The sequence below is a fragment of the Dufourea novaeangliae genome, unplaced genomic scaffold (assembly GCF_001272555.1).
Source record: "Dufourea novaeangliae isolate 0120121106 unplaced genomic scaffold, ASM127255v1 scaffold141, whole genome shotgun sequence".
NCBI classification, from domain to species: Eukaryota; Metazoa; Arthropoda; class Insecta; order Hymenoptera; family Halictidae; genus Dufourea; species Dufourea novaeangliae.
In genome coordinates, this window is record NW_015374017.1 from 1,391,953 (window position 1) to 1,406,961 (window position 15,009).

The following is a 15,009-nucleotide window of genomic DNA, read 5'->3' on the forward strand; positions in this document are numbered from 1 at the left end:
TTTATACGTATTATCGAACATGTTTAGTAATATTACGGTTACTTGTAAACTTTGTAAAAACGTATATTTTAGACGCATACGTATATGCATAACTTAATAAATTTATTGCATTATTACTTAGAAACGTACAATAATTAGCTGTTGTACTTTCTTTAATCGTGAGTAGGAATAACTGTACGCTTGTACTCGTGAAATAAATTTTCAATTCTGTTAGTGAGAAATTTCCACTTTAACGTAACGCCTAAAATCTGTAGAATTCATCATTGTATTTTTAATTTAAATGGTACTATATAAATTTGATTTAAAAAAAAATTATAATTCAATTTTACAGTTTGCTTTTTCTTGTTAGTCGTTATTTAAGACGAAAATAAATATACATATCAAATTTTTTCACCTTTCCTTACATTACAGTGTATTTCAAATCGGGCAATTAATTATATATTATTTTCGAACAATACTCCATTCACAAAATAAGAAAGAATCGCGTAAAATAAATAACTTTGAAAGAGAAAGATCAATCGTACAAAATAGAAAGAATACTCGGAACTAGAACAGAAATAAGAAACGGACATATATTTGTACGAGTTTAATAATTCTGTCGCTAAAGCATATATTGAAAACATATTCTTCGAAGCCTCTTATAAAGTTCATTCCTGCGAAACGCATTTGTAAAAGGAATTCAATAACTGCGTCCAAAAAGTGTATAAAATTTAGGTTTGTTTTGACAACCAGGATAGATGCATTTCTGTTTATCAATAGGCGTCGTTGAGGTTGGCTGCTTAAACGGTATGCAAAGACTTTTTGCGCCCATAAAGAGTGCTCCAGCCTCTTCCCCTGCATCCTCTCTGCAAACATAATACAGATATTTGAATCTACTGAAGAGCACACAATTTTTACTATTATTAATGTAAAAATTTCTTTTATTAATATTTACCGCGCGCTATCGGTCTTGATGTTATCTTCACAACATGATTCTCCACAAAATGGTGACAACAATATGTTCTTTTTATTGAGTTCAGAACAGAAATCATTCCAATTTTCAGCTACTTTAGTATGCTCGTTCAAATTTTGCCTTGCCCTGTTAAGAATGCGATATGTTTACAAGTCAGAATCAGGTAACTGATTAAAATAGTGTTGTATAAAATATACGTGGGTCATTCGACAAGTTCTCGGAGTAGAGTGGAAAGACAATTTACATCGTTTGTAAAAATAAAACTCTGTAACATCAATGTACTTGGACCAACAACATTCCAACATTATAAACCATAGCTCTAAACACTTTTGAGAAACTTGCACTCGAATTCGCTACTGTTCAATTGTTAGGAACAATTCAATACAATAAAATACAATTCAATTGTTGAAGCAGATGGTATACAAAATACCATATAGTATCCAGACTTGATACATTACAGTTAATCGTATAACAAATGAAAATCTTTGATGAATTAAACATTTCAGAACTACTTGATGTCATCCATATTTCATTCCGAGAAATTTTCAAATGACCTCACGTACTACTATTATAAATATACTACTTGCACTTACTTTGTAAGCATACTTGATTGTATATCAGTCAACAGCTTATGCAACGCTGCAACTACTTCCAGTCTCTTCGCAACTACTCTCTCGGATGTGTCTCTACGTACGAATGTAACCTGATTCTTTTCCAAGTCCTTGGGACCCAATTCGATTCTTACAGGTACACCTTTCAATTCCCAGTGATTGAATTTCCAACCTGGAGTTCGATTGCTACGATAATCGGCTTTTACTCTTAACGTTTTATCTTGTGAAAGCTCATCCAGTAATTTATTGCATTCGGCAGACAAATATTCTCTTTGTTGCGACGATGTACTAGCCGTAATACCACAGGGTACTATAATACCCTGGATGCAAGCCACATTTGGTGGGAGCACTAAACCTTTATCGTCACCATGAATCTACAAAACAAAATGTAAAATTACTTCCACAAATATTATGATTCGAATGAAACTACAGTTACCGAGTTTCACAAATTACTTCACTATTAATCAATAAATATAATAATACAATTTTAAACCATATTACAATCCACAGGCTACATACCATTATCATAACACCAATCGTTCTGGTGGTCAAGCCCCACGAGTTCTGATAGACAAATGTTTTTTCATCCGCTTCTGTTGCACCCTCCACCTGGATGTTAAACATTTTCGAGAAATTTTGTCCCAGATGGTGACTAGTAGCACCCTGTATAGCGCGGCCACTCGTCGAGATAAAAGCCTCGACTGTGGTGGTATAATCACCACCGGCGAATTTCTCTTTTTCAGTTTTACGTCCCATGATCACAGGTACTGCTAACAAATCTTCGTATACCCTGGCGTACATGTCTAGAATCGTCATTACTTCCTCATCCGCTTCAGCTTTAGTGGCGAAAGCAGTATGACCCTCTTGCCACAAAAATTCTCGTGTACGCAAGAAAGGTTTGGGATCCTTGAACTCCCATCTAACCACATTGTTCCATTGGTTGAGCTTCAAGGGAAGTTCAGTGTCGGATTTTAACCATTTAGCGTAGGCCGGATACATCACCGTCTCTGACGTTGGTCTGATAGCAATCGGTTCCGCTAAATCCGATTCCCCACACTTTGTGACCCACGCGACTTCCGGTGCGAAGTCTGTTATGTGCGCCTTCTCTTTCTCTAACACTGCTCGCGTGACAAACATAGGAAAATAGCACTCTTGAACACCTAGTTGCGTTATTTCCTTGTCGATATATTCTTTCACGATTTTCCATATGGCGAAGCTCCATGGACGAAGAATGTAGCAGCCTGATACGTCGTAATACTCGATCATACCACTTTTTGTAATAATCTGAGAATACCACTCGAAGAAGTTTTCTTCTTTTTTGACTTCCATTCCCAATCTGGTACCAGTTTTCCCAGTCTCTGTATCTTTTGTACCTTCGCTTTTAACTATCTCTTTGTTTATAATGCTCTTCTGTTTGTCAGTTTTAGAGGTGTCTTTCTTCTTTTTAGGTATTGCTTCGGGTTTCTGTGACTTCCATTCCTGACCAGTTAATGCTTTGTACTGATTTTTCCATTCCAACAGAATTTTTACTTCTTGATCGATAACACTTTTATCAGCCTTAGACTCTTTCAGTTGTCGTACTTTATCACCCTGCTTCTGTATGTTCTGCGACAGCTGACCAGTGTTAGGGGTTTCCTTATTCAGTACATTAACTACTGTAGCAGTGGGTGGCTTCCATTCCTGGCCAGTAGCAGCTTTATAATCAGTCTTTAATTTCAAAAGTAACTTCACTTCTTGATCGATGGCGTCTTTTCCTGCTTTCGAAGCTTTCAACTGCCTAACCTTATTTCCTTGTTCCTGTATCTGATTGGATAGCTTTTCGCTATCGGTTGCTGCTTCGTGGCTCACAACAGCTGTTGCTTTTTCGGGTGTCTTCTGTGTAGGGATACTGGATGGCTTCCATTCTTTCCCAGTAGACGCTTTATATTCGGCCTTCAAGTTTAGAAGCATCTTCACCTCAGCATCAATGGTAGCTTTATCTGCTTTTTGGGATTTTAGAATGCGCACTCTATCACCTTGAGCAATAATTTTTTCGTTGATTACGTTGGAATCTTGTGTCGTATTCTGTAATTTGAAACAAGCACGCTATGTTAAAACATGGATCATTTAAAACGGTATGGCCAGTGAGCCATCGATGTCCCACGCGAAAACAAAACAAAGCGTTAAAATACGATTATAAAATTGTAAAATGGTGCATACATTCTTCTGAGAAGATTCCTTAGTTAATGGTACCGTGGAAGCAGTTTTCGCTGTGTTGGTAGTGTGTCCGTCCGGTACATGGAACAGAATTAAAGGTTGTTCTCTAGAAGAAAATGGGCTAGCAGATTCATAAGGTACGTCACATCGGAAAAATCCTTTCCTTTGTAATTGAATGATTTCTCCTTTCTTCACGCGTTTCAATTCCGCTTCTCCAATCATTTGTACCTCTACCTAAAAATATATATAAAATTGATAATATGTATTCATTGGATATACAATTACTGTATAAAGTGGAGACTTACTCTTGTATTCTTTGCAATGAAACCTTTATAATCATCATCCTTCCCTAAAACTGGTTTGCTTATAATATGATCGAAATACACAGCGTAACAGGGTATTACATTAGTTTCACTAATATCGTTGTCACTTTTATTAGACAGTACTGTTAACCATGTAATTTTCAATGTATTCTTGTAATCTTTGTTTTCCAGATTCAATTGTGCCAGTACATTTTTAACAATCCCATTTTCTTTTTCTATTTTTTTAATCATTATGTTTCCCCAATTAATGAAGGTTGTATTTTGACCTTCAACCAAGACGTCTGCGTCGTCCTTTTCTATGTACAGCAACGAACCCGTTAGTACTCGTTTGGTACCTTTCGAGGGATCTTTCGGATGATTCTGTACAGTCAGCCACTCTTCTTTTACATTATTTATGTGAACTGGCACAAGTTTGTCATGATCCAACGCAGTATACCTGAAAATGTGACGTGAATTTGTCTTTTCATTAGATACAATATTACACTAATCAAAATACGTTATCCCATTTAAAAAAACGATGACCTTGAAATATCGGAAAACATGACCTTGAGAAAAGAAATTTGCTCTATAACAATAATTGCCCCACTGAGGCAAACCTTTCTTTCCTTACACATTTTCTCGTATTATATTAAAAACAACGGAGCTATTTCAGATGAAAGTCTTAGGTGGTTCACATTTTATAGTTGTAGATATGTATTACGACTTACCTAGTAGCAACTGGATCAATAACTTTTTTGTTAAACGCCCATATTTTATCCCACTCCATGAAAACCACAGACCTCGAGCTACCTTGAGCGATTATAAATTGCTTCAACCCTTCAACGGTCATTCCTCTTCTTAGAATACCCCTTACTGTTGGGAAACGCGGATCATCCCATCCGTCGACTAGACCTTCATCAACAAACCAAGTTAATTTCCTTTTAGAAAGAACCGTGTTGGTCATGTTCAAACGCGAGTATTCCCATATGTAAGGTCGTCTCAATCCCAAGGCGTCGATTATCCAGTAAAACTGAGCGTCTCTGTCATGGTACTCTGTTGTACGTAAAGTGTGCGTAACATTTTCGATAGCGTCAACAATGGGACAAGCGAAATCATACGTTGGATATACCCTATTAAAAAAACGAATACGTCTCGTATGATATACAAAAGGTATAAATAAATCGATGCATCTATTGATTCTTTTCATATTTCTTAAATGTGGCATAGATACTTGTATTTTGTTCCAGTTCGGGGATGAGGCTCTGGTTTGCATCTGTATATTGTTGGATCCCGTAAACATCCATTCGCCGATTCGTAATCGATTTTTGTTCTAACACAACATTCCTGACCTCTTGGAGTACCCTGTTGCATTTCATTCCATAGTTGAAGATTCTTTTCGATAGCTAAAATAATAAATAAATATTCTTCATTTGCGAAATTCGGGTATACAATGCTACTGTTGCGACCCAACGCAGGTAGGCGATGGTCGTAACGCTCGTCGCGTTTTGGGCCGTCGACACGGTCACCAAACCGTCAAAAACAGGGATTCCTGGACAGCTGCATATCACGTGCAAAACATTTGCGGTCCTTAAGACCGTTCCTTGTATTTCGGCGCTGACTTCCAGGAATCCAAAAAACAATACATTTTCCAAACCCAACTTCTTCCAACTCATACTACCACCTCTTGAACTACCTATACCAACCAAAATCCTGCATTTTCCACCAATCACGAGTCGATCCGTTCCAGTAAGGATCTATACATTCACTCATTCACCAGAACACATTCAACCGTCAACAAGAACACATCGATCAGTCAGAACACAACCAGTACACACATGCACACACATGCACATACATCACATTTTTAAGTTTATATTAAAGTGTAAGTGTGTTACTAAGTTGTGTCAAATCATTTAAAACACATATTACCACACACCATCACACCATCTTTCCAACGATTTCCGCGGTATTAATTTACCAAAGAGCAGTGGTTAAACGCGAGTACACCGCAACAGCTACGTTTACGCTTCTGAGGTGTTGATACTTACAGTTATTTCTATTCGATGACATTATTTTTTGATCACGTTGTTCTTTCATTATATTAGCGGGAGTATCATCCACATATGCTTTTCCCTCTTTTATTAATTTCGTACAATATTCCAGCATCAAGTCAAAGTAGTCAGAAGAATGTGTAAATCGATCCGGCTTAATTTGTAGTAATTCCAGGTCTTCCAAAATAGCTTTCTCAAATTCTACATTCTCTTTTGCGGGATTTGTATCGTCGAATCTCATGATAAGTTGCCCTCTGAATGTTTCAGCATAATACTGATTTAACAATGCTGCTTTGGCATGACCAATATGCAGAAACCCACTTGCTTCTGGAGGAAAACGTACTACAACCTATCATTAGAATCAACAGATTTGTAAAAATATTTTTCTTGTACATCTTTTCGTATCTTCTAAAACAAATCGAATGAATCAAGTATATATGCTATATTATGAACTTTAGTTACTCACTTTTCCCATTTCTGCTCCAGGCAGATCAATGAATTTACCTTCTTGTTTTCTTTGTCCAGTTTGTTTATTAGTAACTTTCTCGGAATGCATATTATTAATAACAACCTTGGCATTCTTTTTAACTGAAGACAATACCTCTGCAACAGCAGGCAGTGAAAGCATTTGTCTATACCATCTATTTACGTTAACAAATTGTTTCTCAAACTTTGCTAGAAATTCTTTATCCAAAAGTGCACAAAATACAGAGATATCGGCTAGGGTTAACTTTTTGGAAACCAACCAAGTGGTTGTCTTCAATACACCATCTAAATATTGTAGTGCACTTTCTTTCAATGGAAGAGATCCCAAAGGTCCTACAGTGAAGGACAGCCAATGATCAACTTCAGTTCTTTCAAGAGGACTGACACCTCCTAGATGAAAAAACAACCGGTAAAAGTAATAAATAAAAGTTTGTATAAAATATATTTACAGAATTACAAAAGATTAAATTCATAGACACTTACCATATAGATCTGTATGTGTAGTTCTAGCAAAGTAACGACCTATATCGTTACTTCTTTCTCCCAATACTTTATTCTCTTTATCTGTTAGTCGTACATTTCCATCACCATTCCAATTATCACACCAATCCACCACAATTTTGTCTTTGTTCTCTGAATTGATTATTTCTACTACTATCAATGCATCTACACAAGTTAAAAATACATCAATTAATATTATTACATGTAAAAATTATAATAAAGCATCTAAAATGTATTAATAATCTTGAGTTCATAGTTGTTTAAAAGTGTCTTAATTAATTTTGTTTAGGCATACGAATGCATTGCACCAAAAATTGCATCAGCTTTCAAATACACTTTTTTAACATACACATTCATTTTTTCTGACTAACCATATACATTTGACAACAATGACATTTTAATAATGAGCTCAACATAGGTAAAAAATAATTATGAACTGAAGTCGTTTAAAGGGAAATTATTATTGTTTGTTTTAAATTAGTCGGCTAATTTTGTCGACATCTGTTATCGAACTTTTTTCAAAACAATCGTAAGTTATCGGAATTTTTGAAGTCGTAAAAAAGTGGAGAACTCACCCGTCGGAGGACTCTTAGAATTAACCGTAAGCTTATAAGTCATTTTTGTCTGTATAATTCGAATTAAATAATAACAATCATAAGTTCACGTAGGTTAGAACCACTCTTCCACGTGCCCAATGGTGTCCAATTACGGACTGTTGTGTTAGGTCAGCTTTCCGCGAATCTGCTCTCTACTCGTATCATATCTTACATATCTAGTGAATGAACAAAGTATTTGCACATTTAGGTTTTTTATAATAACAACATAGTATAATATACACATATGCAATTAGAAAAAATAAAGAATAATTCATAAAGGCTGGAATTAAATAAAAAGTTATGTACTTCTTTCAACAATGGTTTCATTAGATAGAACAGAAGTTAAAGTGTATGAAACCTATATTATAATGTGTTTTACTCAATTGTGTCTACCATAAGGTAATCAATTCTGTAGTCTAGCAATAATATATGAATTTGTATTCTAAAAAGAATTGTCTACTCCGATGAACGTCAAATATTCGTTCTTCCCGCTTTCTTGGTCGTCTCTCCGGTCTCTCCCGTCTCTCCCTATGCAGTTATTTTTCTTCGTGTTTGATTGGATTAATCGCGGCGTGATGTTGATTCGATTCTTAACAATCTTTGGTAACAACGTACGGAACTAGATTCTTACATGTGCAAAGGTGCGTGATCTGTACAAGTATTTGTAAAAGAGAGATATTCATTGATTCGTTTAAAAAATTTTTTTTATGGTTCAGAGTTCGAATTAGTTTTTTAGGGGAACGTCTTAGGTCGAGAAATATGGACCGTTGATTCGTTTAATTTTGATCCCGCGCCTACACGGTAGTATATATAACAGGTATAGAAGTATACGGCGAAGGTGGGTCGGTCACCTGGAGATAACTGTAAAATGTCATCAACGAATGTGTGTCAGGCATGGATTTGACGCTCTTCGGTGAGACTTGTGGGATACGTAGATAAACAGCATCTTCTGCCAATTGACTGGAACGTACGTAATCCAATTGTTTAAATAATAGACAACTCGTATTATACTGTAATAGGTACTACCGTTTTTCTTCTTGCTTCTTCCTTACGTTAGAGATTCATATGGTTCGAGTATATTTTATAAATCGCGTGAATATTTTTACGAATGATTTAATGGTATTAATTCACTTATTCACGACGATTATATTAACTATTCCGTTCGAACAGAAACTCTGCATGCGTACGGTTCCCAAAAAAATAGTGTGTAATTATATGTTTTGAGTAGAAGATAAAATTATAATTGGCGTACTAAGTATATTCTTTTCATTACTGTAAAGTAAATCCTTGTATATTTTATATAACGTACTCTGCATATTAGGAATATATAATTATTTCATCAAGTTTTATTTATGTAATTATATTGGTTAATTTTATTCAAGTTAAGCTAATTTATCAATGTGCTTATGGATTGCAGACAATAAGACAGACACCATGGAGGGACCAGAAGTAACATTTTTATTTCAATTTGGTTTGACTCGTGACACTGTTAGTGTTGACAGCAGCACATTAACTCTTAAGGCACTTAAAGAATTTGCTTGCGATTTTATAAACACCAAGTGTCCAGACCATGGTTTGAACCACTTGTATGAAAGATTGCTTTTATTCAAACACGATTATAATTCCACAAATATATTGCAACTTATCACAAATGCAACAGAAGTTGTTGACGAAACTTTGGTAGAAATTGTTTTGACTGGTAAATGTTATTTTTATATTAAGAGGTATTTCTGCTTAACACATTCGAAAGCGATATATTATTATAAGATTAATTCAAAATTCAGCAACGGTTACATACTGTCTATAAAAGACCCACATGTTAAGTCATAAAAAAAAGATTGGTAAGATATTGACTGACTTATACATCGACTCATTGGTCTCGAATGTGTTAAACTATTACAAAAGAAGGTAGCTCACTTTCTTGGTACTTATTTTAATGAAGTTGTAAATGGGAGAACATATTTGTCACTGTACAAAATATAGATAAAAGAAATAAAACTAAAAAATTTACTCATTAAATAATTAATCATTTATTTTTGATTCAGCACAAGTGCCAAATGAAGAAGTTCCCATTCGTCCCCATGCTTTGACTGTTAACTCGTACAAGGTACCAACATTTTGTGATTTTTGCGGCGAAATGTTATTCGGTCTTGTTCGACAAGGTCTAAAATGCGGAGGTAAATATAACATGAAATACAGCGATGTAATATTATAGGATCGATATACTGAATCCAGTGATTTTTCATTGCACAGGTTGTGGGATGAATTATCATAAAAGATGTGTCATTAAAATACCTAATAATTGCTCACAAGATGTCAGTCAAAGACGGCGTAGTTCAGCAATGTTGAATGTGCCACGGTCTCCGAGTCAAGGATCTACCAGTAGTTTGACCAGCATCAGTGATGATAATCATAGTACAAATAATACGCCGAACGTGAGCCAAAATAATAGTACTTTGGTAGGATTTTTTGTAAAACGTCACACGCGACCTACTTAGTTTCTTGTATTATTGTAACATTATATTTTCTATACTGTAATAATCTCCTGTGTTCAGACAATACCAAGTATAATGGCTCCAAAACAATCCCGTTCTCCTTCACTGGGAGGAAGACCAGTATGGGTCGAGCGAGAACTAGCGACACGTATAAAAATTCCGCATACATTTGTGGTGCATACGTACACTAGGCCAACTGTATGCGGACACTGTAAAAAATTGCTAAGAGGTTTATTTAAACAAGGCCTACAATGTAAAGATTGTCAGTACAATGCACACAAAAAGTGCATTGAAAAAATACCTAAAGACTGTACCGGAGAAAATCCACGAGACAATACAGGTTCAACTTCTTTGTATTTAATAGTTCATAGGGTTTACCGAAAAGTTCTGTTTACTTTCGATTCAAACACTCTGCGCGCTACAAAGTACACGTATCTTTGTAATTCTTTTGTAATATAATTTGCAACCTCTCCTTGGCTTCCGAAAATATTTTAAATTTCATTTCTATAAGATTGTATATCTTTAGATACTTTGAATGGATCTATAGTTTCTGTAATTTGACAACCGATGGATAAAGTTTTTTTTTTTGCTGAAACAAAAATTGACATGAATCTGAGTAGGTGATCATTCGAAGGTGCAGTCTGAAAAGTATGAAGAGTAATTGTGGCCCTCCCAACTCCAGTTCCTAATTCTTTCTTGTGTCTCTAAAAAAACATATATATATATATATATCTCGTCTGTTTTACTTGTTAGAAACTATAATTTTTTCCTCAATTTTTCTCCAGTTTCATTTCTTATTGTAACTCGGTGTGAAATTTATAGTGAATTAATCTTTCTTTGTCCCACTAAATGCGGAGTTCTTTTGCGTTTTTCAATGTCAGGAAGGTATTCTCGTAAGCTACGGTTTTCAGATTGACAGTGTGTGTGTTTTCTCAGAAGAATATTGTAGGAATATCATTTCGAAAATGCTTGATACGAATTGATTACTAATTTACCAAATTTTTCTTGGTCCGATCATGAAGTACCCATTATGAATGTTTTGTATGCAAATCCCAAGTGTGTACGATGCATGTGTTTTGAAACTATTTACTATGCAACATTAAACTTTTAGTTATTGTTTTCTTTATCAATTAAAATGATCTTTAATATTCTGGGGCGAAGAGAAACTATTAACTATGAAGATAGAACTTTCGGCAGACTTGCATGCTTAACGAAGATGTGCACTGTTCTGATGAATATTGTTACACAGGTAACGAATATCCTGACAGCGGTGTTGGCAGTGAACCAGAAGGTAAATGCTATGGAAGGAATGAAGAAGGCGATGGTGACAGCGACGCTGAATCTCCATCACCCCCTCAGCATTCTTCGTTTGCAGGAGATGAGACGAAGGCAATTGATGATTACACTGTAAAATTTTATTTATAATATCATAAGATGTTATAAGGGTGTACCAAAATGAGTGATACCATCAAGGAGAAGAATTTTTTTAACGTACAACGAATCAAAAATGCAGAATTCCTTATAAAATTTCGTTTTTGAAAAAATCGAATTTCAGTCTCATTTTGCTTATCTGTTTATTTATTACTGATTATTTCTATTTGTGTTAGTGTTTAGAAAAGTTGAGTTTCCGTGTTATCGGTTGTACACAATAATTTGATATAAATTGATAAGTAGAAGATAATGGGGCTTGATAGGGAACAGATCATACCGTATAACCGACTGTCTATTAGAAGTAGAAACGGTAAGCGATGGACAGACATGTAGGTATATCATGTTCTGAAGCTAAAAGAAAATGTTATTCTGTATATTCATTTCTGTGTATGAAATCGTTTTCTTCTTTGTACCATTCATTATGGGACACAATGTGTAAAGAAGTGCGTTTCGTATGTTTCATATTGATACCAGTAATTTATTAATTTAGTGAAATTTTTAGTAATAAATTGTATTCTTTTGAATTACTGTTGCAGGATCAAGTTCCAAGCAATGATGATATTACGTATGATGAGTTTCAAAAATCAAAACCATCAAGGTAGATTACACATTCTTAAATACGTTACAAAATTAATTTTTAATGGTACATAACATTTATTTTCATAGTTGCAGTTCCACACCAAGCAATAATATACCTTTAATGCGTATAGTGCAAAGTGTAAAGCACACGAAACGACGTGGCTCGAAAGTTCTGAAAGAAGGTTGGATGGTGCATTTTACGAATCGTGATACGATGGTAAATAATTAATACATACATATAAAAGTAACTGTACTTTAAAAACGGATCTGAAGATGTATTCATATATTTCCAGAGAAAGAAGCATTACTGGCGTCTCGATACAAAAGCCATAACACTATTTCAAACTGAAAGTAGTTCCAAATATTATAAAGAAATTCCATTGGTTGAAATATCGTCGATTGAAACCGCTAAAACATCTCGTTCAAGTACGTACTTAGATACTATATAAATTATCGTTATATGGAAAAATATATGAAAATATTTTTATATTTTAGGCACGATGCATTGTTTCGAGTTGAAAACTGCCAATATTGAGTATTATGTTGGAGAAGATCCTTCGTATGGAGATAATTGTACCCAAATTCCTCCTCCAGAAAGTGGAATTGGAGCACATATAGCTAGATCATGGGAAACTAGTATTAGGCAGGCACTTATGCCTGTAACGACTGTATCAAACAGTGTGTATTTTTCTGTCGTGAGCGTTACATACAGAGTGGGCTATAGCTAGTGGTACCACGGATTAGGAAGTTATTCTATGTACAAAGATAAATTGGAAGTGTACAATAAAACTTTCCGTGTGGTGCTTTGTTTTCGAGATAATCGGATTTGAAAATTTATCCTGCCAAATGCACACGTATCCAGTAGATTTTCAAATTCGATTACCTGGGGAACGAAGCATTATATGGAACAATTTTATTTTACATTTACCACTTATTCTTACATGCAAAATAACCTGCTGGTTGTGTCACCTGTTCTAGCCCACCCTGTGTGTATGTATATGATCGTTAAAAAGGTAAAAATCCCACGGATCAATTTATAATTGTTTTAGACCAAGAACAATCGACAGAACCGGAGGAGAATATTACAGACATGTCTCAGTTATATGAGATCTTCCCAGACGAGGTATTGGGCTCCGGTCAATTTGGTACTGTGTACGGAGGCGTTCACCGTAAAAGTGGTCGAGCAGTTGCCATAAAAGTTATCGATAAGCTACGCTTTCCTACGAAGCAGGAGGCACAGCTGAAAAACGAAGTTGCCATTCTACAGAATCTTTCACACAGCGGGGTGGTAAACTTAGAACGAATGTTCGAAACTCTAGAACGAATATTTGTAGTTATGGAGAAATTGAAGGGCGATATGTTAGAGATGATATTGAGTTCAGAACGCGGCCGTCTCAGCGAGAGGGTGACTAAATTCCTAATTACACAGATACTGGTGGCGTTGAAGCACTTGCATAATAAAAATATAGTGCATTGCGATTTGAAACCGGAAAACGTGTTGCTGAGTAGCGACAGCGAATTTACTCAAGTGAAACTGTGCGACTTCGGTTTCGCGAGAATCATAGGAGAAAAAAGTTTTAGAAGAAGCGTTGTTGGCACTCCGGCGTATTTAGCGCCGGAAGTTTTACGAAACAAAGGTTACAACCGGTCTCTGGATATGTGGAGTGTAGGTGTGATTATTTATGTGTCTTTAAGTGGTACATTCCCATTCAACGAAGAGGAAGACATCAATGAACAAATTCAGAATGCTGCTTTCATGTACCCACCTATTCCTTGGCAGGAAATCTCATCTGATGGTAAAGATTTTGACAATTTATAATAATGTTTTTCTTTTTAGTGATAAATACTATACATATTTAATATATTTTTCCAGCAATCGACTTAATAAATAACTTGTTACAAGTTAAACGAAGGAAACGCTACACTGTAGACAAAAGTTTACTGCACACATGGCTTCAAGTGAGTATTCGAGTAATTATATTAGGTGTATAAATTAACTTTATGCCTTTTTCACATAATTCAATATTTAGTTACGAAAAAAAAGTAAATTATAGGTTGTTATTGAAATTATCTATGAAAAATTGGAATCTCTGTTTACGACTTTCTATAATTTTTTCTAACCCTTCAGGATTATCAAACATGGTGTGATTTACGAGAGTTAGAAACGAAAGTGGGATATCGTTATCTAACACATGAAAGTGACGATGGTCGGTGGCTGGCGTACAGTGACCAACGCACATGACAGAACTCTCCGCCTACGTTAAACATCGAAACATTGCCAAATAACTTGTCATTGCATAAAGGCTGGGCTCGAAGTGCTCGAGCCACGTTACGCCGTTTCATTCGTGCCTGACTTGAACAAGTTCACGAAAGGGAGTACAATTTTATCTTTCATTTTAAATCTTAGAATATCGATAGTAAACTTACACATCATTGATAAACGTATCTTCCAAGATATTTTACATAGGAGATAAGAATCTTAATTAATGATATTTCGATCAGACTGCAATATGTAAGATAAGGCACTGAACAAGAGATTGTAGCGGAAAGCAACAGCAATGTTTATACGAAACTCTAATGGAAATTTAAATGATGAACACAAACATGTTCCAATATTGTGAGGTTTCATTATAGTTAACGAATATGTAATGAAAGATACTTCATGGAATAGTATATATAGCACAATCATATGACACACAACAATTACTTCTCTCTTAGCGAGATAATTAATTGTTCCGTGTCCTTCTATCACTTTAATATTTTTCTCGATGCATAATAATATTTTACGAATAGCTTATAAGTGGCTAAG

The 15,009-nt window shown here is 35.1% G+C and overlaps 2 protein-coding genes across 2 annotated transcripts; one reads left to right on the forward strand and one right to left on the reverse strand.

Annotated features, from left to right (window-relative positions):
* Positions 1-639: 639 nt before the first annotated feature.
* On the reverse strand, positions 640-7,793 carry LOC107188891 (bifunctional glutamate/proline--tRNA ligase). The gene is made up of 12 exons (XM_015577275.1): positions 7,675-7,793; positions 7,082-7,264; positions 6,579-6,988; positions 6,110-6,461; positions 5,293-5,464; positions 4,790-5,191; positions 4,065-4,518; positions 3,763-3,993; positions 2,083-3,627; positions 1,546-1,937; positions 935-1,078; positions 640-845 (listed from the first exon to the last, which is right to left on the reverse strand). The coding sequence occupies exons 1-12, from the start codon at positions 7,715-7,717 to the stop codon at positions 680-682; spliced, it is 4,494 nt and encodes a 1,497-aa protein (XP_015432761.1). The 5' UTR covers positions 7,718-7,793; the 3' UTR covers positions 640-679.
* Positions 7,794-9,118: 1,325 nt separating this feature from the next.
* Positions 9,119-14,442, forward strand: LOC107188856 (serine/threonine-protein kinase D3). The gene is made up of 12 exons (XM_015577236.1): positions 9,119-9,394; positions 9,741-9,872; positions 9,949-10,154; positions 10,251-10,530; positions 11,440-11,597; positions 12,158-12,219; positions 12,288-12,417; positions 12,494-12,626; positions 12,696-12,878; positions 13,250-13,996; positions 14,074-14,159; positions 14,329-14,442. The coding sequence occupies exons 1-12, from the start codon at positions 9,130-9,132 to the stop codon at positions 14,440-14,442; spliced, it is 2,496 nt and encodes an 831-aa protein (XP_015432722.1). The 5' UTR covers positions 9,119-9,129.
* Positions 14,443-15,009: the final 567 nt, after the last annotated feature.